The following is a 22,758-nucleotide window of genomic DNA, read 5'->3' on the forward strand; positions in this document are numbered from 1 at the left end:
CCGCGAACAGTTTTAAAATGGCTTTTATTAATATAAGTCATTGCACATTCCTAATACAGTGATTTCCTGAAAATTACATTTTGTAAACATGATTTACAGTTTAACCATACACAAAGCCTAGTTCTTTCCATGACGGAATAAATTACTTTCTTCTTTTTCAAAAATTATTCAAGTGCAATTTTGCCCAATATTTAAAGGTGTCCTAAACAAACCTACAAAACAGCTTTAATGCTCTAAAACTTTCATTTCAACACATTCACCTCAAAATTTGACTCCGTCATTTGCCCACCCTCCCCAGGACTCTTCCCATTAAAGATCACTTTCTTTAATCAAAAAAGATAAAATTACCCATTTATTCTGTTTTAACAATTTTCCACAATATTGTGCGGACCACTGAGGTTACAACTAAGCATCTGTCAGGATGTCAAAATGTCCTGCACTTCATAAAAGCAAGGGATCCTTAGCGATCTCCCAGCTTCAAAGACTGAAAACTTCAAGCTGAATTTTGCTTCAGTGGTATAAATGCAGAGTGCCATTCTTAAACGTTTGGCAACCAGTTTGCTCTCGGCTTTCGCTCAACATAAGCGCAATTTCTTTAGAGATGCCTGCCATTTGCAGCAAGGTACAAAGATGCACCTGGCAATGTCCTAATCGGGCTTTCCATGCCTCTCACCTCTGTGGTGGTCTGCATCATGGTGTTTCTTGTCATCTTTTATTGCCAAGTGAGACTGCCCACCTAGAGCACTGGAGAGGGCAAGGAGGCCAGCGCTGCTGCCAAGCGGAGGAATCCCAGGAGGCTGAAGTCCTGATGGGTGAGGGGTTAGAGGCACTGGGGGTCCATGGCCGTGTGAGAGGTGTTGAGCCTGCAACTGCTGTTGCTGTTATTTGTGGGGTATTTCCAGGCAGAAGCAGTGGCACGTAGACCATTGGGAGGGATGAAAGAAAAGGAGAACTGGTTAGCCAACTGAACTCATTTCTACTTCCAGTTTTCAAAGCCCACACTACTTCAACCTGCTCCAAATAATCGCCCCATACAGGGTTTCACAACTGCTAGAATATTTCCTCAGATATCGATCCTCCTTTGTATTACAGAACTGAGCCCTGTAATTTAATCTACAGCCTGACTAACAGGAGATTTGTGCAGTCTAGACTCTTGAAGACATCTGGCACCTCTCCAAATCCACCCCCGTATTAACAAAATTAGTGCAGGCAAAACTATACAGTTTGCACACATTCCTCCTACTCAACCCAAAAAACTAATTTCCACTACTACTGTGTTGCGTGATTAATTTTTTAAAAGTGGTGACTTGGATAGTCTGGTCTAAAATAAGGCTCCACCACAGCTTCCACTAGGAGTATTTCCTGTGCAAAACATATCAGCTGGAAATGTTACCTTTCAAATGCATTTCGGCACCCAGCATTTATAGATGTTCCCTATTGCTCCTCTTCCTCCCAACCACACTTAAAAACTAACTCCTGCATTAAATACTTGACAGGACAGATGGTTGGTCTGAATGAAAAGTTCACTTTGATTACTGTTATCCTCAGTACGTTACATCTGAGATTTACTTGGAAATATTCTAAACCTTGCAGCTTAGTCTACTTGAAGGCCGATCCAAATCCTCTCATTTCTAAAATGTGATAAAATTACTTATGTTTGTAAGTTCTCTAATGCAAGCAGATATTCCCCAAAGCTGAGAGCACTATCAGGTCCTGTGTTGGACACATCCTGTGGCGCCAACATGCCAATCCCCACCTGCCCCCTTCATTTAGTAGTAGTTACAATTTGATTTAAAAAGCAAAATGGTTGCAACAGTGTGTTATAAGTCTAAACAGGAGTACAGTATCAAGTTTAAGAGGAACTTGAACCTGGAGAATGTAGAAGAAATCCCCCCCCCTTCTTCTATGTACCTTAGATCAAGAATTTCAGATGAACAGGCCTAATTTTCCATTTTATTTATCATTTAAAATTTGAAGATGGGGCATTTGGACAGCTAATGAAATTTAGGACTTAAGAGAGCTCGGTTTATAAAAACACTGAGCAATCAAAGACTCAATAGGTGGCTACGGACAAGTCATGAGCTCGGCTACAGTCACCCCAACATTAAAAAGCTAGGCAAAAGTTATTGCGAGGACAAGCATTTCATATTACAACTGCTGTAAAAAGGATATTTACAACAATATTTCTCAATGAGAATCCTAAATGCATTCTAACAAGGCACAGCATGCTAAACACTAGATATACTAGCATACATGTTTTAACAAGTCCATTTCATAACCCATAGTTTATAGCTGGTTGCATTTGAAACTGGCCAGGGTTTGTGACAAACCATAACTGCATGCAGAAGCAAGAGCCTTTGCCCAGCTCAAAATAGCGCCAGTGGCAAAATGTCCGGGAATTTTAGGTTGACTGCCTAAAAAAAAAGCTCAACAACCTTTGAATTTGACTTCTAGAAATATGGCAAGCCTACTGATATGGGCACCAAGCCAAGGGGATGCAAAATAATAAATAAATAAGGAATTATTGTGAAGGTAATATTTGGGGGGGGGGGCACCAAATTTTGTTCTTGCTCAGAAAGCCATTACCAAGTCCGCCCCTGTGCTCATGCACACTAATCCGTAGTTTATCATTACGTGTAAGTGAACTAATGTCTCACCAATGGCAACGTTCATTTAGCCTTTCTAAAAAAACACACACAATAGATTTCTCTTTTCATTAAGAGAAAATATGTATAAGAACATAGGAAACTGCCTTTTACTGGAGTTGGATTAGCCCATTTAGCTTAGTATTGCCCACTCTGGCTGGCAACAGCTCTCCAGAGTCTCGGCCTTTGCAAACTCTTTTCCATCACCTATCATTTGATCCTTTTCCATTGGAGATTCCAGAGGCTGAACAAGAAACCTTCTGAATGCAAAACATCTTCTCTAACAATGAGCTCAGTCTCCCTTCTCCCAACCCCTCCAGCATTCCATCTTAAAAACTGGGTCCATTTTTCCTCATTATCAAGGATGTTAATAGGTAGTGCTCTTCTCCCATTTAGTTTTCAAATTTAACATTGTGCCTACAGCAACTGCAATGCTGTAAGTTCATCATTAAATAGAAAGATGCCAGTAATGAAAAGGGGAGTGGAATGATGCCTTAAATGAGAAGCAAAGCACAACCATGGCTAAGGACTGCATTACTTCCTCATATATATATTTTTTGGCAGTGCTAGTCTTATGTACACCAGGCATGGCCAGACTTGGCCCTCCAGATGTTTTGGGACTACAACTCCCATCTTCCCTAGCTAACAGGACCGGTGGTCAGGAATAATGGGAATTGTAGTCCCAAAACATCTGGAGGGCCAAGTCTGGCCATGCCTGATATATACTTTTACACTGGGGTTGAAACGTTTAAATGGAACTACCGTATTTTTCACTCTATAACACGCACCAGACCATAACACGCACATAGTTTTTAGAGGAGGAAAACAAGAAAAAAAATATTCTAAACGAAATAGTGGATATATGATTTTTGTGGTTCATGCTGTGGCCACAGACATGTGATCTGACAGTGAGTTTGACAGTGAGCCCAATGCAAAAATCCTGAGGATCCATGTGGATCCATGCTTTGTAACCACGGAGGAGGGAAGGAAGGGGAACCATAGATCCTCTGCTCACGACTGCAGCAGATCCCCCCCCCCCACCAGCATTCGATCCATAACACGCACAGACATTTCCCCTTACTTTCTAGGAGGAAAAAAGTGAATGTTATGGTGCAAAAAATACGGTAATTTGATTAACTGGTTGGTCTACAAACATGACAGGCTCTTGTAAAAATGTTGGTTGCAGATGGCACCTTCCTATGAAGCATGCCTCTTTTTTTCAAACAAAGGAGAGACTGCCTCTGTGATGAAACATGGATAAATCTCAAAGGCGAAATGTACTTCTTTTTCATAGCCATTATTCATTTTTTTTTACAGAGCTAAAAGTCAGTCAATTAAGATGCACATGATTAAGTTACATTTTAAAAATAAAATTGGGCCATACACTTAGTTTATATGCAACTACAGACTTGTCAGGTTTGAGTTAGGGCGTGGTAAGTAGGGTGGCCAAGGAAGTGGAACTGCAAAATGCTCACACACATTTCAGTCTCCTGGTCCCTCCTCTAGAGTCATTGTTGCAGGTAAAGCAACAGGTGGGGTGCAGATTTGCTTTTCTAAACAAAGCCCAATTCCAGGCAAGGAGCAAAATTTTTGTGTGTGTGTGTGTGTGTGTGTGTGTGTGTGTGTGAATAATGCCTTCCTTCAAATTTTCAAGCTTAACAGTAATTTAGTCAAGTTACCTTTTAGTTTATATTTCAGGGATCACCAGCTACAACTACAATTTTAGCCATGACATGCTTCCAACCAGCAAAACCAAAGAGGGATCACGTAACCTAGACTGTTAATGGGTCTCTCTCTGTGGCTGTCACCATTGACAGACAACAGACACAGCCTAAAGGGTCTCAGTATACCAGTTCATTTGGCTAGAATTAAGAAACAGTAACTAAGTTAAACATTCATAACTAAATGTTTGCTTTTTACTGCGTTGGAACCAAATGACTCTTAGAGTCGGGCAGGGCTTAAGTCTTCAGGGGATCTCCCCCCCCCCCCCAAAGTTCTCTTCTGTGGGAAAAGGATAGGAAAACCAAGGAAGGAAACCAGCACTTCACCGTATATGTTGTCAAGTATGTTTAGCAAACCAGATTTACAAAATTTACAACAAATGCATCTGAAACTTTCATTTCTTGGAAAAAGGGCTGGAACAGGGAATAGGAACACAGCACCATATGTTTGAAAACAAATTAGGAAATACTTGGGAACGAGGGTGGAATGGAAACTCTGGTGCAAAATGCGTGGCAGGCTTTTTAGCTGCCTGGATGAATTTCTCATGTGTCTGTACTCCAGTCCAAAAATCTGCCTGGTAAAGTACTTCACAACTTTTCTTTTAAAAAAAACTCACACTCACATCATCCATCATGAGGTACAGCTTTATCTGTGATGTGATAAACATAGGTCCACATTTAAAGAGGGATAAGGGGTAACAGCAGAGTATTCCCCCCCGAAACACACTAAATTCAGGTTTTTTGCATACTTCAGAAATGTAGTTCCCCCAAAAGACATCATATATTTTGTTCTGAGTCTCAGCCAATGGAAGCCTCACTATATACACTAAAGATTTAATCTCTTGTTCCATCTATCCCCTAACAGAAGCTTGTTATCTTCCCCTACCCTCAACCAACCCCACCCCAACCCTAATACAGCACTCAACACTAAACACACAGCGGAGACAACTCCAAAAATCACGCAAGGCTAAGCTGTTCTAGAATTACACTTTTGAATTCACTTCTCTTTGCGCCCACATTTCTATTTTACAACAAAAACATGCATCCTAGTTATTTATAGGCTTTCTAAAGATTAACTACATGCTCATAATAAACCCTCAAGAGGTTAACCTCATCCCCTTAAGCTTCACACACTACAATCTCAGAGATAGCTGGCAACCACAGCCAAGCAGAGGAAAAATAATCCCGCATCTTGCTAATCCTTTAGTCAATCACCTCATGCAATGATGGAAAGCCCTTTGGAGGCTGACAACTCAATCTGTCTCACAAGTGCTGTCAGTCCTAGAGATACATTTCACAGAACCATTAGCAGCACACCTCAGAGAGGAGGAGGAGGGAGGAAACCCAACACCTCGCAAGTATTAAATTCTTTCTGAACAAGCTAAACTAAAAACACTCCATAGGCTGCCTGTTTCTTGTGAGTGTTGCAGGCTGCACTCTTAGGTATGTTTCTATAATTCATCAAGGTGGCAGTATTTTTTAAACACAATTTTTTCCCAATCTGAACCAATCTTGTAAAGTGATTTTATTTGCTACCAGTGTCATTCAGATTTCCTGGCGTGCACAACTTTTAATTTTCCAGCCTGTTGCTTAACTATCTTCTTCCAATCCCTTCAAATTATACCAAGATAATCCATTTAAGCCCTTCATGCCATAATCTAGATTCTCTTCACTACAAGGCAAACCCCCCCCCAAACGAAACAAGACTCCACCATGCTGAAATACTGAAAATAAGGGTACCATAATGGTTCCCATCTCTGTTTTCAAAACCCTACACATGAGTAAGGCATCCCCCCCTTCAGGCTAATGCTGACTGGGCCTTGGCTGGGGAGAGTGGCCATTGCACTTTCTTCAATTGGAGGGAGTTTGAAAATAAATGCCTGAAGAGGACTATTACATTGTACTATTCGGACAGGAGCAAGACGCAGAGGCAGATGTCTGGTTTACAGATTCTCTTTTGCAGAGGGCTCCTTTTGTTCCCTTCCCCTAGTATCTCTCCTCCCCACAACACACATTATATGTGCCTGCCTCTCTGACCCAGCCTGCCTTTTCATTTCAAAAGTTTGTTTCCCACTAAACGCCCCCCTCCCCTTACTTCTACTGCTCCATTAATGTGCAATGATTTGGCACCATTATCTCATGTGAAAGAGCGCGGCCTATTTCTTAAGCCAAGAAGCATAAAGTTTGCAGACTCTATGCCCAGTAAACTCTTTACAGAACACCTATTAGGAATATAGGTAGCTTTCCACCCAAGCTCCTTCTTCTCCTTCCCCTCTGCTGCTTCTACTTTCATGGAACAGAAACCTCTTTTAACACCCCTAAGCCACTGGCTACTTGATTGTGCTTCTAAATGTTGGAGAATGCACCAGCCTTATTTGCATTTTAAAAAGAAGTCTTTCATGATCTTTCACGCTCACAATAGACGTCTAAACCGTTAAATTACTATTTCTTTTATTAGCTTGAAAGACACTGCAGTTTAAGAGCATGCGCCCCTGCCCCCCACCCCCCGCTATTGTTTTTTTACACTAAGTTGGGTCTCTGAACAATACTGACAGCTGCTATCAAACTGGGCCACGTTTACTTTCAGTGCAGCTGCTGCTTGTAGAAACAGACAGGCTCCTGATGCCGCCTCCCCTCTGGGGAGACAGGCTGACACAGTGCATGTTCAATGAAGAGGAGCAAAGGTCCACTGAATTGTCATCCCAATTTTATGCTACTCCAATTTTCCAGAGTGCACACAATCCCTTTCAAACAAATCAAGCATATGTCAGAGCATGAAACTTATTGTGCAGCATAGGATAATTATTGATGTATACAAATGTGGCAAAGGGAGAGATGATCTCTTCTTGGACCAACTTGGTGGAAACGTAAAGGGGGGGAAATAGTGAGGTTTCCAGTGTGTGTGTGTGTGTGTGCGCGCACATACACACACAAGCACACACACAACTGTTCTTCAGGCTATAATAGAATTGTCAGATCAGCTATGCAAGAAGCTGAGATTGGGGAAAAGGGTGGAATGTGGGAGTTTGACTGTGCTAGATAGGGATGAATGTAGTATTTATGAATACTCACTGAGAACTGAAGTTTATTTCCGCTGGCAGTGACATGTTAATACCTCAAGGCTGCAATCCCATACACACTTACTCAGGAGTAAGCGACACAGAAATCAGCAGAGCTTATTTCCAAGTAAACATGCACAGAATTGCACTGCACATCCAGCAAAATTACAGCTGCTGGAGGACTTAGAAAAAGAGCAAATGTTCCTAGATTAAAACTATGTTAGCATATTAAGGTAAAGAATGGTAGTCTGAGTCCTTTAACAACACACTGTCAAGAAATGTTATGCTGGAGCCGCAAAGCGGGGACTCAGTGCAGTGTGCGACTTGTAGTCAATTGAATGGAGTTTGTAAAAGAATGAGCTTGAGTCAGAGCTGTACGCCCTTCTCAAGGTAGACAGGCACTTTCTGGCAAAAAGACAAACCCAGCCAGACATGCCACAAAAGCTTCATGGTCCAATGTCAAAAGGTTCCTAAGATGATGATGATGAAGAAAGAAATGTATTTGCACTGTTCTGTGTCTGCTACAAAGCTCAGAAAGTATACTTGAAACCACTATTTAAAATGAGCCCATTAACCAGAGGTGTTTGATAAATCAATGTACACACACACACACACACACACACACACACACACACACACACACAGAGAGAGAGACTGAGACACTAGGTAGATGAACTTTTGAGCTGAACTTTCAAATTAAGAATTTATTAGACAAGCAGGGTCTGTTAAGACATCAGACAAATAGAGACTTAATTATTTTTTTAAGTAGTTGATTGGATGGGAGGGGGGGAGAAACAAGGATTCGGTTCAAAAGGGGGGTATGTTTATGCAAAGCTAATCTGTCAAGTGTAATAAAGCAGCTTGAATAAAATTTAAGCTGAAAATCCACTGACACTCCCCATTGCAGGGAGGAATAGCTATTAAAAGGAAATGAAGGTCACCCTCCCCGTTTATTTCACCTAATTGACTGCCAATAGCTTACCACAGGCAAAGTGACAGCAGATCTACAATTGAGAAACTGATAAAAGGAGAGTTTTCAAGCTGAGACTCATTCTTTTAATCCTCCCTCCCTCTTATGTTTTTTTCCATCTCCAGTTGGGATGTAATTTTAAGCACAGATGGATTAACTGGTTCCATTGTCTGTAGACGTCATTGGACTATGGCACTGTTAATCCATACAGCAGCATGTCTAATTATCATTACAAAGTGTCTGAGGGAACTCTAAAGACCAGCAGGGCATCTTCTCACAAGCAATTAACATAAATTGATAAATGAATAATTTCAATCTGCTCAAGCCCTCGCGTATGAATAAAATCAGAAGAAGAAGGAGGACCACTTACTGTAGAAGGGCAGTAAAGATTAGTGATATTTCTAGAGTATGGCAGCAGGGCTTAGGAAATGAAGTCATGGCCCATGAACTTCAATAATGCAAAATAGGTTACAGAGCAATCCTAATCCTCAGAGTTGCTGGTCAGTGGGCATGTCTGCTATGGACCACTCCTGCAGAAAGCTCCACAGCTTTGGATCTACCATTGGTAGTATCATTGCTGTATCTCCACAAATGGTGTGTTTCATGGGGTGTGTGGATGTGGGACAGCGGCATGAAGGGGCCTGTGGAGCAGGCTCATCACCTACACAAGCTTGGAGATGATTTAGTTCAGGCATGTCCAAGACGTCGATTGACTTGGAGATCCTGGGACAGATACTGGTAGATCACAGGCTGATAAAGAAAGGTCTTTCTCTGCAGTCTTGGACACAGCAGCAGCCGCTGCTGCCACCAAACTCGTCCACCCGCTCTGTGCTCTCAGGCATTAGAGCTCTGGCAGTGGGGTGAGGGGGACATGGTGGAGGCAGGAAACAAAAAGCTCCACACCTGCTCACCCGTTTGCTCACCAGCGAAGAACAAAACACATGGGAGAAAGTCCCCTTAGCGCTCGATGAGTTTAAGTGAGGGAAAGGCTTTAGCGCAACAGTGGGGGAAAGACAAGGTGGAGGAAGTGCGTGGGGATGTTGACAGGAAGTCAGCTGTGATTTAAAGCAACAGTAGGGGAAAGATGGAGAAGCCCGGCGCACTCTGACTGGCTCCTCAGATCTGTGTAAACTAGTATAAAAATATAGTTTGACTTTTCTCACTTGTTTAGCTCCTTGTCCATCTAACAAAACTATTGGGATCTGTCGTGATGATGTCCAAACATAACTACTGTTTCTGTGAAATAAAGATAGATAGATGATAGATAGATTTAACTAACTAACTAACATGACTTTGGAAGGTGGTAGATCACTGTCAGTTTTTGATACTGGATTGTAGATCACACCCTACTTGGTTGGACATACCTGGTTTAATTAATTCCCCCTTCGGTTGATTTCAATAGAGGGAATTTTACAAAAGTTTGTCTTCCAGGCTTAAAAAAGGGGGGGAAAGTGTCACCCACTCTTCATCTCCTGCCTCAACAAGTACAAGTCTGCAGTGTGTTGAAAATGGTGGACCATGTCACGTCACTCCCCACTCCGGCTGCTCGGTTAAGTTACTTGCAACTAAAACTCAGACGCATACACTATGAATAAACCTCAATATATTGGATGCAGACTCAGAAGAGAAAGCTTTTGCAGCCTATTAATTCCCATACTCCAAACTAGACAGAGCAATAGCAGAAATCTAGAAATATGGGGCAAAATACAGAGGCCCAAGCAGGCAATATTATGCTTTCAGTAATTCTACCAGATTTTGAAGAGATGCAGGTGCCAAGACAAATAATGCTGAAGAACTAGCATTAAGTATCAAAACTATTACAAATCAAACATTTAACACATCAAAAACTACCAATGCAATAAGAAAGGAAAGCTGGTTATACACACTGTAGGAGGTAGACCTGGTAGGCCACGTACCCCGATGATGGCATTCAGCTCAGCCATGGTCACTTGTTTGGCACGTTCTACTGCTTGAGCAACTTGTTGCTGATGCTGGAAAGACAAACATAGCATTCCCATTGTTAGAACCAACCTAACTGAACTAAGCTGGAACAAAGTGGCATTTTATCAAGGGGCAGAGTATTCCAAGCCACCCTGCAAGATAGTATATATGGGCATTCTGTGCGGAAAGAGGAAAGGATGAGACTTGAAAAGGCAAGCACATGTCTTTTGATTTTTTAAAAAATCAGCAGGTTTCTTATTACAACTCTTCAATAAGTGAGACCGACAGTTTTCATATACCCTCTGTTCACCATAAATAAATGGTCAAGAAGCCAAATTCATATGTCATAATAATAATAATAATAATAATAATAATAAGCCTAGGTTCCTGGTTTTCCAGGAACAAGTGGTGCCTTAATTCATACTCTTGCTTCACAAGGCAGGAAACTGCAGTTGAGCTTGGCCTCATAAGGCAACAAAAACCACGTTGAAGGTTGGCAAGCAATCCTGGCTTGTCCGGGCACAACAAGCCAGCATCCTACATCCAGATGTCACAGAGAGGCACACTTAATTGCAGCTTCCTGGTTAGTTTCTCCCATTCATGCCAGAGAAGGAGTAACGTGGAAGTAATCAAGCAGCATACTGCTCATTCCCAAATACACCACAATAAGCTAGCAACCCAGGCTTATTGTGACATGCAAACCCAGCCAAGGAAGAGAAAGAACCTTAGGACCAACTTTGATAAAGAATTGTGTGGTTTCAGAAATATTTGGTGACAATATGGTTGAAATCTGCAAGCTGTATTCAGGAACAGCAACAGCTTGCTCAACAACATAGCCTGCAGCACTAGACTAGTGTCCAGTGCCCCAGCATAACCATTACATTCCCACCCACCAATCAAGTACCGTATTTTTCGCTCTATAGGACGCACTTTTTCCCTCCTAAAAAGCAAGGGGAAATGTGTGTGCGTCCTATGGAGCGAATGCAGGGGGGAGGCAGGCGGGAAAAGCCCCCAAGAGCTCCGTGCGCTCTTGGGGGCTTTTCCCCAGGAGGGAAAAGGGACTAACTGGCCACATCAGTCCCTTCTCCCACCTCCTAGAAAAGCCAGCAGAAGCCGCGCGGCCCCTTTAAAGAGTGTGCGGCTTTCGCTGAAGCCTAGAGAGCGAGAGGCGTCGGTGCGCACCGACCCCTCTCGCTCTCCAGGCTTCAGGGATAGCTCTGCACAGCCGCTCCGGCAGGGAGAGGCTGCATGGGGCTATGGCTTTCTCTTTAGCCCCACAGCCTCTCCCGGAAGGGAGAGGCAGTGCAGGGCTAAAGAGAAAGCCAAAACACCGAGCGGGATCCATCCATCCTTGGTTTGTGCCATAGCCGCGTGCAACCCCTTTGGAAGGGAGAGGTTGCGCAGCCTGTACGCTGCTCTTTGGGGCTGGGGGGGGATAAGATTTTTTTTCTTGATTTCCCCCCTAAAAACTAGGTGCGCCCTATGGTCCGGTGCACCCTATGGAGCAAAAAATACGGCATGTAAAGAGAATAGGATTGAACAATTCCAGCCTCTATGGTCTCCACTATGTCAGATGGCACAATCCTACATGCAAAGTAAAAAGGGTTTTCCCATGACAATTCAACAAACTTTCCAGCAACATGGTCATACCTCTTTTGTGTCTTTGTGTAATTATGCATGAATATAGTATCAGAATTCTCTTTCTATAATAATAATAATTAGACTTTTCTAGGAACTGTATTTCACAAATGCCACTCAAATTGTATAGCGTGCTATCATTAAACGCCGACATTTTTATTTACACAGAAATTAGCAAATGGTTAGCTGCCTTAGAAAGAATAATTTTGTGACTGAGCTATTTCACCAGTTATATAGTTGGTGCGCCTCTTCTCTCATCTGCTATTCCAAATTAACAGGGGGCTTGCGTTCTTCAGCTACAACAGATGTTCCTCACTCTTGTGAATTTTGATAAAATTAACATCTTAAAAACTAGCTAATTTAAAAACAAAGATGCAACATAATTTCACTTTTTAACAGCTGAACCATTTTACTTACTTCTTGAGACAAAAATGGGATGACTTGCGCACAGATTGTATTCAATCTCTTGGCAATTTCTGTCTATAGAGAAAAGTAAATATTTAGATTAAAACATGCCATTATATATTAGTTCATTTACAAAAACCATATTAAGTACAAATATTAGGAACATTTAAAGTAGGCCAGCATTAGGTGGAGTCAAGAGTGTATGTGATTAATCAGAGCAGGTTTCAGTCTGTTGAAGGACATCTGTTAATGCCTCCAGTACCTCATATCTACATATATTAGAGCACAAATCTGTTCTTCATAAGTAGCTCATTAGCAAGTAAAGCATTGGTTAAAATCCAGCATGAGCTAAATCCCTTTAGACTGACAAATCCATTGTTCTTCCATGTTATTGGCCACACAGAATAGGATACGAAAACATTTGCCACAATAGCATCTTCAAAATACTAGGGTGGTGGTTGAGGCAACCATCTGATCAAAGTCTTAAGGAACCATCTGATCAAACTTAAGGAAAGAACAATATTTTAGTAGCAAGTATCTTTATCAATTAAGCACTATTTTCCAATAAACTCTTATCCATAGGAGGGGTTTCCTTATCTGAAGGCAAGCACCATCATGACCTAGAAGGTACTAGATTAAACTTTAGATCCAGTCTAAGTGGAATGGTCAGTTAACAACTTTGACCTGAACTCTGTGAGTAGATCACAGTCTCTTGGGAGTTGGCCACCCCTGATATAGAGCATCTGCTTTGTACACAGAAAGTTCCGAGTAAAATCCCCAGCATGTCCAAAGAGTGCTGAGAACGTCTCTTGCCTCCTACATCCTGGAAAACCACAGCCAGACAGCGATGATTTCTGAACTAGATGGAGCCAAAGTACGATTTAGTACAAAGGCAGCTTCCTGTGTTCCTATGAAATTATGGCTGAAGTGTATGGGAATTGTTTTTGGCTTAGTTTGAGGCTAGGTTGTACTCAAATTCTCAGTTCAGGGAAATTGCTAGTTCAGTTTCAGCACCTCAACTCTGGTTAAGATAAAGCAGAGGGGTGCAGGATACAGATGATTCCTTGAGAATGGGCAAGAGTGAATGACAACAATGCAGAGGGTATCTTTGGAGAAACAGAAACCTAGCTCACCTGGAATTCAAAGATACACAATATTCACCAGGGTTAAAAATTATCTAGGTTGGATAACTGCACATTTCTCCTGGGCCTTCACACCTCTATGTCTGAATCATTTCTAAATATTTAACATAGATGCCATCCGTATGTATCAGAGCTTACCACAATTTAAACTTAAGAGATGTAAAACCTTGAGTGAACACACCAAGGAACAGTAATATTTACCCCACAACATTTGTACGTGCACAAAGGTACCAGCAAGGCTAATAAAGAATATTACTGTTTATTCCAAGTTAAGCATAGAACTCTGATGTACATTCTTATGTTACCATGCCTCTCTTTGCATAACCCCCTTTGCATAATTTCTGCACTTCACTTTATTTATTTTGAAAAATTAGACCATTCCTTATTTACTATACCATTTAAGGCTGCTAACAATTCTATCTTCACAATTATGACTTTTGAGTAATGAGGGATGGCCCAGATAATGCAGTTGTGTTCTGCCAGCTTTTAATCCCTCCTAGAAGATGCTACTAAGAGATGCGGGTGGCGCCGTGGTCTAAACCACTGAGCCTCTTGGGCTTGCCGATCAGAAGGTTGGCGGTTCAAATCCCCGTGACGGGGTGAGCTCCTGTTGCTCAGCCCCAGCTCCTGCCAGCCTAGCAGTTCGAAAGCATGCCAAAAAGTGCAAGTAGATAAATAGGTATCGCTCCAGCGGGAAGGCAAACAGTGTTTCCGTGTGCTGCTCTGGTGGTGGTGGTGAGGTCACATGGGGAGGCAAAAGTTGGCTTGAGCAGATGGCCAGCAGCACACCCGTGGGTGGGTGTGTCCCAAATTTAGGCTAGAAGAATTGGAGGCTATGAACTGGCCATCCTTCTTTATAGCATATGATGTGAGGCCTACCGTATCATACTTCAAGTTTCCTCATTTGCTTGAGGCTATACTGAGGAACCAGTGGCATTGATGTTCCTCAGTTTACTGAAGGTCTCCATGAGGCGAGAAATAAGCTGGGTATGACCACCTTCACTTCCACAAAGCCACCAGAAGAAGGAGATTGTGTGCTCAGACGTGCTCCTGCCACCAACTGGAAGCTACAGTTCTACCTAGATTCAAGTAGGAGTGTATTCTTGTATTGTGTTCCTGTTTAGTGGAAACAACTGAATACTCTTCTCATTCCTATGCTACTGTCTTCATCTGCAGTGTTCAATTAGCATACAGTCATACCTCATGTTGTGTTAGGTTCATGTTTCATCTTTTCGGCTTGCGAACGCAGAAGCACTCTATCGAGTCCGTAACTAGAGGTACCACTATACTTAAAAGGAAACTTTTAAGCATCCTATCCTCTGCCTATCATCTGAAGGGTGCTAGTTCAGTTAACTTCACCAGAAAGCCAAACTACCCCAGACTTTAATTCGACACACAACCCACAAGCTCGCATAAATTTTAAAAAAACCAGAAAAAACCATATTCCACAAATACTCTGAAGTCAGAATTCAACTTTTTAAAAAGAACAATAAAAAGGATGGAGCAAACCAAAACCAGTCAGCCAATCAAAATATAAGCCATATTTCAGAGATGGGCTATAAAATATATATGGTATTAAATCTCTGGAAGGGCTGTCACAGACTCTAAAGTTCATGTAGTATTCATGACTTCTGAGCTGTCACCAGTTTGACACAGCTTATCGTTTGATTTCTGATCTGCAAATATAGAGGACAGTTAAAACAATGGGGGATTAAAGAAGGAAGGCCTTGCAGATACATCAACACTAATTGCCCACGTTCTCTCTGGCTCCCTAGCAAAGCAGATTGCAGAGGTCGGTGCCGCACATGAAAGCCCTCGCTCGCATTTGTATGGCAGCAGCTTTCTGTGGAGCAGCTCAAGTGCCCTTAATTGTTTATGTTCTTAATGCAAGGCCTCTTGAATGCATTCATTTTTAATAGCAGGCTTGAGTGTGGGGCCTATCAAAGAGTACACAGAAACTGCAGTCATTAGACCTTGCTATCAGCAATGATGGCCTTTTGATTTATTTGCAAATGACAGGTTTGCCGGGCCCCCAGACTCAAGTGCTGCCCTCCTTTTTGAAGCATCAGGAAAATCAACATGAAGGAATTCAGCTGCATTCTGTAATGTGCAGTTAAGACTGCAGTCATTTTGTCACTTCTGAGTCTGTGTCTGCAAGTTCTTCTTATTAAATGAAAAGTGTTTTGACCTAAAATGTAGCTAGCTGCGAGTACCAGTACTTGTCTTATGTCAAATGTTAGTTCTTGAGTGCCTCTCCCCCCCCCCACCTACCCACACAACTTGGAACAGCTTTTAAATAAGCTTAAAAATGGCCATTATTTAATTTGCACCCAATTTTTCCTACACGCTCTGCAGCAGGAAACAAGTCCATTTAACCAGATTACTAATGTGTGATAAAATGTGTGATACCCTTTTTAAGCAAACCCTTCCCTAAATTTCTAAGTTTCTATAGGTCACTGGTTTTTCGTTAGTGGATATTTAAACTATGTGTAAAGTTAACGTGTTTCCAAGTTCAAACTGGAAACTTTGGTTCATAATCTGTCTGCACAATGCAAGATCCCATGGAGAAACTTGTATCACTTTCTCAGAGTATTTGCAGCACTTGGGAATTATATTTATGCCCTCTGAGATGCAAACCTTTGCCTGGGCCTTTTACGTGTGTTGCCGTCTTAAGTGTGAAACTACCATGAATGCAAGAAGACACTTGTCCAACAGTGCTAGAGAGGGAGGTGTCACTTGGCACCTGGTGCTATATATATATTTTTTTATTTTACCCTCAAAGCCCAGTGCTGGCACTGGACCACCCTTGCTCTTTGCCTGACAAGTGGAGGAGTTAAGAGCTCAGAAGAGAGGGAGGGTGCATGTGCTCTATTGGCTGGCTTCCTACAACTGCTGTTGGGTAGCGCGCGCACACACACACACAAATCCATTATTTTGCTTAGCAATGAAGCTTGCCATCAGCAGAATGAGGTAGCGGAGTCCTGAGGTGGCACTGCACAAACAGGCCAAGGAGCCTTCTTTTTAATGCACCCCAGTTTAAAATGTTTTTCCCCACACACAAAAATAGCCCATGTGAAAGAGAATGACCTTCTAAACCTAGGTGAGGAACCCCTTTCAGCCCACAGCAGTGGTAAGTGGGACCAAATGCAAATTTGGCAGAGAATTGGATATGACATTTAGTTCCGTACAGCCCATTACACTCCAGTCATACAAAAAATGCAAGAGGTTTCTATGAACATACCCCCAGACTCCTACCAGGCAAAGGAAGGAGCATTATCACAGTTCAAGGATATACTCCAGCCAGGTCATGGCCCAAGGACCCAGCATAAAAGTTTGGAGGGCCATGTTTGAACACCAGACCAACCCTCTGCCTGCTGTGCTAGCAGGGAGCTCAAAACACATTCAACAGTGGTACTTTATTCTGCTACATGCACAGACCAAGCATGATCTTGCGTGTGAAGAAGATTGGCAAAATTTGATTCCCGTTTGACAACAGATTCTTAAATCTTGAAAAATGAATCACAGATGTTCTTCGTAACCAATGATCCCTGTAGTACATTAGCAGCAACAAACAACAAATCCAAGACAAACAGCTGAGAAGTCTCGCCCTCCATTCTGGGGGGTTTGAACGCCAAAATCAGGATGTTTTCCTATCACAAACAGCTTCTCATCAACATACGTGCCAATCTCCATAATTTTATCATTGTAAACTCTCAACGAAGGAGGACTTTCTTTGCCTAGACGGCCAAGCCCTAAAGTGATAAAAAGAAGTCCAAAGGAAACAGGCTGCACTTCCTGAAACGTGGGAGACATTCTGCCTGGACAGGAAATGGAGGGATGCAGAGAGAACTGGATTTTCTCACTGTCATAAAATGCAACTCAATTATGGTGATTAAGCAGCTCACCATTAAAAGCTCTTTTACCTCCGGCTGGTTATCCTGATGTAAGCAGCAAAATATGTTTTTAGAAGACAAGAGGGGGTAGGGACACAATAAAACTTATTCTGTTGGCCAGAACAGGCATGTGGGTGACAAATTCTAGTCCCATTCACCCAACTCATGAATTTATGTTTTCCTCTCTTCTCAAGGTGATAAAAGTTATCTTGAAGTTCTAACTTAAATGAGTGGTGTGCAGATTTCAAGTTTGTGGGATCTAGCTCATTTTTAACTAGATTCAGCAAGCAGATGGGTTCGGGAATCATTTTTTTTGTCATTATTAAACAATTAGGAGCAAAAAATTGAAGATTTCCTGGAAACAGCTCAGAGATCTATCAGTACAGTTGTACCTCGTCTCCCGAAGGCCTTGAGAGGCGAATGTTCTGGCTCCTGAACGATCTAAAACCGGAAGTGAGTGTTCCAGTTTTCAAACTTTTTTGGGAAAGCCAAACATCCAGCGCGGTTTCTGCTGTGCCTGTGCAATCGGAAACCAATTGAAAGCCGCGCCTTGGTTTCCGAACGTTTCGGAAGTCAAACTTCCAGAATGGATTCCATTCCACTTCCCAGGTATGACTGTAGATCCTGATCTACCTTCCACCCACCTTAAAATCATCGAACTCTCATCCCCAGCTAGTGAAGAAGCAAAATGTGTACATTATGGCCATGCATGCATAAAAGTATGAAATTTCTAAAACATCTTAATAAAATCTTTGTTGCATAATTACAATGCAACCTCTGAAAGCCACTTCTCATGAGGCTAAAAAATATTTCCTTCATGCATTTTCTCCGCCTTGAACACAACACTTTGCTTGTAATTGCTCAACTACCTTGGAGAGAACTTCAGACCAGCATGGCTGTTACCTATTTATAAACAACAGTGTGCATGGCACATTTTGCAAATATTTCCCCACACATCCTTTTGGGTTGTTTTTCACACCTACTGGCAAGGGTGTGCAAAAGTCACAGAATCATAGAATTGTAGACTTGGAAAGCAGAGGCATCAGCATCACACACACACACGGGTGACATAATTCCCCCCCCCCAAAAAAAAAATATGGGGCACAAGTCGGCACCTCTGTATGCTGAAATCATTTGAAAACAAACCTAAACTTGGGAAGCAATTTCTGAGAGGTCAATCTAGCTGTGGGATCTGTTGCGCAATCTTTTAGCTGCAAAACCCAAACTGCAGTTTGCCTTGGATTAGAAGCAGTGCTGGCCCATGGTGATCACGTATCAAATTGCTCATCTGGGACCAATTTACATTTACACACGAAAGTAGGGAGGGGGGGAGGACTGAAGTAGGCAGCATTGTGGGGGTGGCACACAACTAAGCAAGGTACTGAAAGTATGTGGGAGTAGGTTTTGCATATCATCTGAGGGGAAGCAACCACTGAAGAAACGCGCAAGTCACACTTCCTGTTACCTCTGCGTCTTTCAAGTTCAAAGCTGCCTCAAAACTTCATAACCTTTTCCTTCCACATTCTGGCACGTCAGCAAAAGCACCAAATGCAAAGAGAGAGAGAGAATTTAATAACATCTCGTCTAATTGCCAAGCCAACATCTCTGCTGGCTTGCTCATGTACACAGAATGGAAGATGGCAGAATCCCCAAGGACATGCTCTACAGGGAGCTGGCTTCAAGTACCAGGCCCATTGACAGACCAACTCTGTATTACAAAGATGTCTGCAAACATGATGTGAAGGCTGGCAACATCAACACTGCTGTGTGGGAACCCCTGGCAGACGACCGCAGAGTCTGGAGACAGTCAGGTCATGGAGTCACAGCAGTGGCCAGAGGAGGAATGCAGAGAGAAGAATGGCCATGGTAGACCAGCACAACCGGACACCATCTTGCCCAGCTGCAACAAAACATGTCTCTCCCATACTGGTGTCTACAACAGGTGCTGCAACCTTCCAACAACTTGACTTCATCCCCAAAGGCACGCTCCTCCATTGTCTCCCAAGAAAGACAAATGCAAACCAACAACCAAGTCTAATTATTATCATTATTTTACTTCTGCTCCACAGCTATTGTGCCTTACTTAATTTTTCAAGATTAATCAGCTGCAGCCATTTATTAGGTCTTACTCATGGGGATATCAACTAGTTTCTCCTGCTCCAATGAACATTTTATCTGACTCACCACAACATGTGGTAAGACTTCTGAACATCCTTGAACAAACAAAAACAAAAACAAAATACCCCAGAATCTAGCGGTTGCCACAAGGCTAAACCTCATCTGCTTATCGAGGAGGCAGTCTTTTAACTCCTATAAGAATCTTTATAATCTCCAAACAAATCCAGTTGCTAAATAGTGCATCTGCTGAAAACAGGAGCTCTGTGTATATCTTACTCATGTGAAGACATAACAAGGGTACAGACTGGAGCAGTCCTATGTTTAAATCATACCTCTGACACCAGGTGGTTTGGTTTTTTTAAATAAAAACACACACCCAACAATCAACCATGTATAGTATGCGGTGGCCTATATAGAGAGCCCAATGTGGTAGCTCCCATTGGCATTCAGAGACTCTGCGCGACCGTATCACTTGGTTGCAACCATGTAATGCACAGTTGTTAAAGATCTCCTGGCATAAGGGCTAAAAGTGCCACCTCATTTTGGGCTGTACTTGATTGTGCCTTGCATGCAAGTAATGTAGAGCTGGAATTACATCTTAGAAAACACTTAGAAGAAAAACTATGAGGAAAAAAGGCAACAGAGCACATTCAGAAACATGTTAGCAACACCTAATAATGACAATTAGAACCCCAATGTTCACCAACATAAGAGTTAATTCTTCACTAGAAGTACATATAAAAGCAATCATTTTAAAAATACTGTATGACCCTCTAGGGTATTGGAAAAAGAAATCATCGTTAAAAAGGACACTATTATCACCTAATTGAAATGATACATTCAGGCTTGCCACAGAACCAGCAACCAACTGGACTTAATGCTTTGCTTGTGCTATAGAAGACCCGGGAAAATAGACATGAAAACTCCATCTGAATGAACAAAATGTTCTTCTTGCCATTTACACTGTGTAACAGTAATCCACCAGGGAATAAAGGTCAAGGCTGCACTTTTGGTCATTACTGAATCATTTGAGATGATCTGTGGTGAGGAAAATCGAAGGCTGCGAGTATGCAGCAAATGGCTTGACCTCAGACCAATTTTAGTCTCCATCTGTCTAACATACATGAGGATAAAAGCTCTTTATAGGGTGTTCTTAGATTTTTTTTTCTTTTAAAAAAAGCATTGCAAGCCAGGATTCAGCCTGATAGAACATTAATAAGGAAACGGGAGCCTTTTGTGCAATTGGAACACACTTCGATTGCTGTTCTTTATTATCTGAAATACTCCCATTTTTCAAAGTCTCTTTTCTTAACTTAAAAAAAAAATGTTGAGACACAATGATTTGGAGCAAAAGATACCAAGTGAGGAGTGTTTCCAGTTGCTGGGTTGGGAGAGGAATAAATAGCCAATTTCTGTATGTGCTCACTTGAGCCAAGCCAGTTTGTTTTATAGGTTTCCTATGTTCAGAAGTATCTTCAAGTCAAACAAAAGCAGTCAACATGTGCACAGCCAAAGAGTTATAGTCACAGTGAAATGCTGAACATGCTGGTAGTAGTATCTCTAGCCCATTTACTTTTCAGGACCTGTAGGCAAAGTTGTTTCGTAGTTAGAAATTAAGTATTCAGACATTTGAACTTGCTAGTTCCCTAAATATCCTGCCATATGCAACCATTACTTAATTCCCCCTCCCTCCAATACACATGCATTATTAGCCTCCTTTAAGGGGAAAAAATCCTGCTAAAATATGCTAGTCTCTTATTTTGGCAGTGACAGCAACACATTAAGAGGCAATGTGCCATTTCAAGAAGTTTAAACCCCCACAGTATATCAATGTCAAACAACAGCATGTCAAACTAAGATTCAATTCAGGTAAGTGCCACTGCCAAATGTTCTTGTTCCCAGACGTGCTTTAAGATTATTTTTATTGCTTAAAATTTAATTTGTTCCAACTCACGTCGCCATGACAACATTGGCTAGCCCTGCAAATCATTTGGGTAATTGGATATCTTATCTCTCTATTGCTCTCAAATCGAATGATTCTGCTAGAATTGTAACAGCCAATCAAGTTTACAGGCCTCCCGAGTAATAGACTTAGAAAAGTAGCCACATTCATCTCCTATTTACAGCCATATTAACCATCACACACACAAAAGCCATAGAAGGTGGCCTTCAACTACATTTCAAGTTATCAGTGCTGTCACCATCAATATTATCATCAACAGAAAGGGGTGGGAAAACTTACTCCAAACAGATTAAACTCAACTGATAAACAGGAATACATATCCATTTCAAATGAGCTTTGATCAGGTGCTGTCTTGATACATTTGCAACAGCAACACATCACTTCAAACTTCCCCAGCCTCCTTAGATCCAATGTAGTGACTGCATTCACATAACAGGATGGCAAAATAGCATTATCAGCCCCCACCCAGCATAGAAATTCAGATCACCACCGTTTTGACTAGCATGTGCCTTTGTGTTTGTCTGGGTGGCATTAAGGTGAGTGGATGCCAAACTCAAAAAGGGATACCCATTGTATTATTCTCCTCTTGTCCTTGTTCATTATTCTGATCCAGTTAAAACCAGAGCAATTTGATGCAGTGGATTTAATTTTCCTAACTGGCTTGTGGGTGGTACTGTTAATTGTTCACCTTTTCATTTATTTTCAAGCCATGAGTGTTCTACTCTTTGTGAGGGCTAAATTACACCAGATTAGTTTCCAAAAATAAGTTTCACTTCCATACAGGAAACTATGGGTAATGTCACACGTGGCAAATGCAGACATGCACATGCCTCTTTTGTCACCTCAACAGGCCAGCCGGGGATCCCCAACATTCGTGTGTGTTTTTCGCTCTCCCTCTATACACATTTCTGAAGTTGTCACATGACTTACACAATACCTCTGCAGGCATATGAAGCAAGTCTAAGTTCACTTATCTTCACACATGGTACCCCTTCTCCCTTTCTCCCAAGTAAGCTTCTAAGTGTAATTTACTATATATTCATGACTGGTACTGATGTACAATAGTACTATCCCCCCATTTCATTCATTCATATACTACTTTTCAGATAAGACTGCAAAGCTGTTTACAAAGAACAACAAAATTAAATACAGCACATAAAAAACAACATCCATAAAGTTGATTTCCACTCACTCAATACCCACATACACCAGCCCCCACAAAACACTCTCAACAGTTACTGATCCCAAGAATTCCCTAGGTAC

At 41.8% G+C, this 22,758-nt stretch overlaps 1 protein-coding gene across 2 annotated transcripts in view; it reads right to left on the minus strand.

The window, feature by feature from the left end:
- LOC309380517 (transducin-like enhancer protein 1) overlaps positions 1-22,758 on the minus strand; it is a 75,004-nt gene that overhangs the window by 40,744 nt on the left and 11,502 nt on the right. The window contains exons 5-7 of one of the 2 annotated variants that reach the window (XM_081930544.1): positions 12,392-12,454; positions 10,312-10,386; positions 674-878 (exon numbers count right to left, since the gene is read on the minus strand). In XM_081930544.1, coding sequence (XP_081786670.1) covers positions 674-878; positions 10,312-10,386; positions 12,392-12,454 — 343 coding nt within the window. Of the gene's footprint in view, positions 1-673; positions 879-10,281; positions 10,387-12,391; positions 12,455-22,758 lie in introns of both variants that reach the window. The other variant, XM_081930543.1, reaches the window with a different exon arrangement.

The sequence above is a fragment of the Podarcis melisellensis genome (assembly GCF_964234715.1).
Source record: "Podarcis melisellensis genome assembly, chromosome: 11".
NCBI classification, from domain to species: Eukaryota; Metazoa; Chordata; class Lepidosauria; order Squamata; family Lacertidae; genus Podarcis; species Podarcis melisellensis.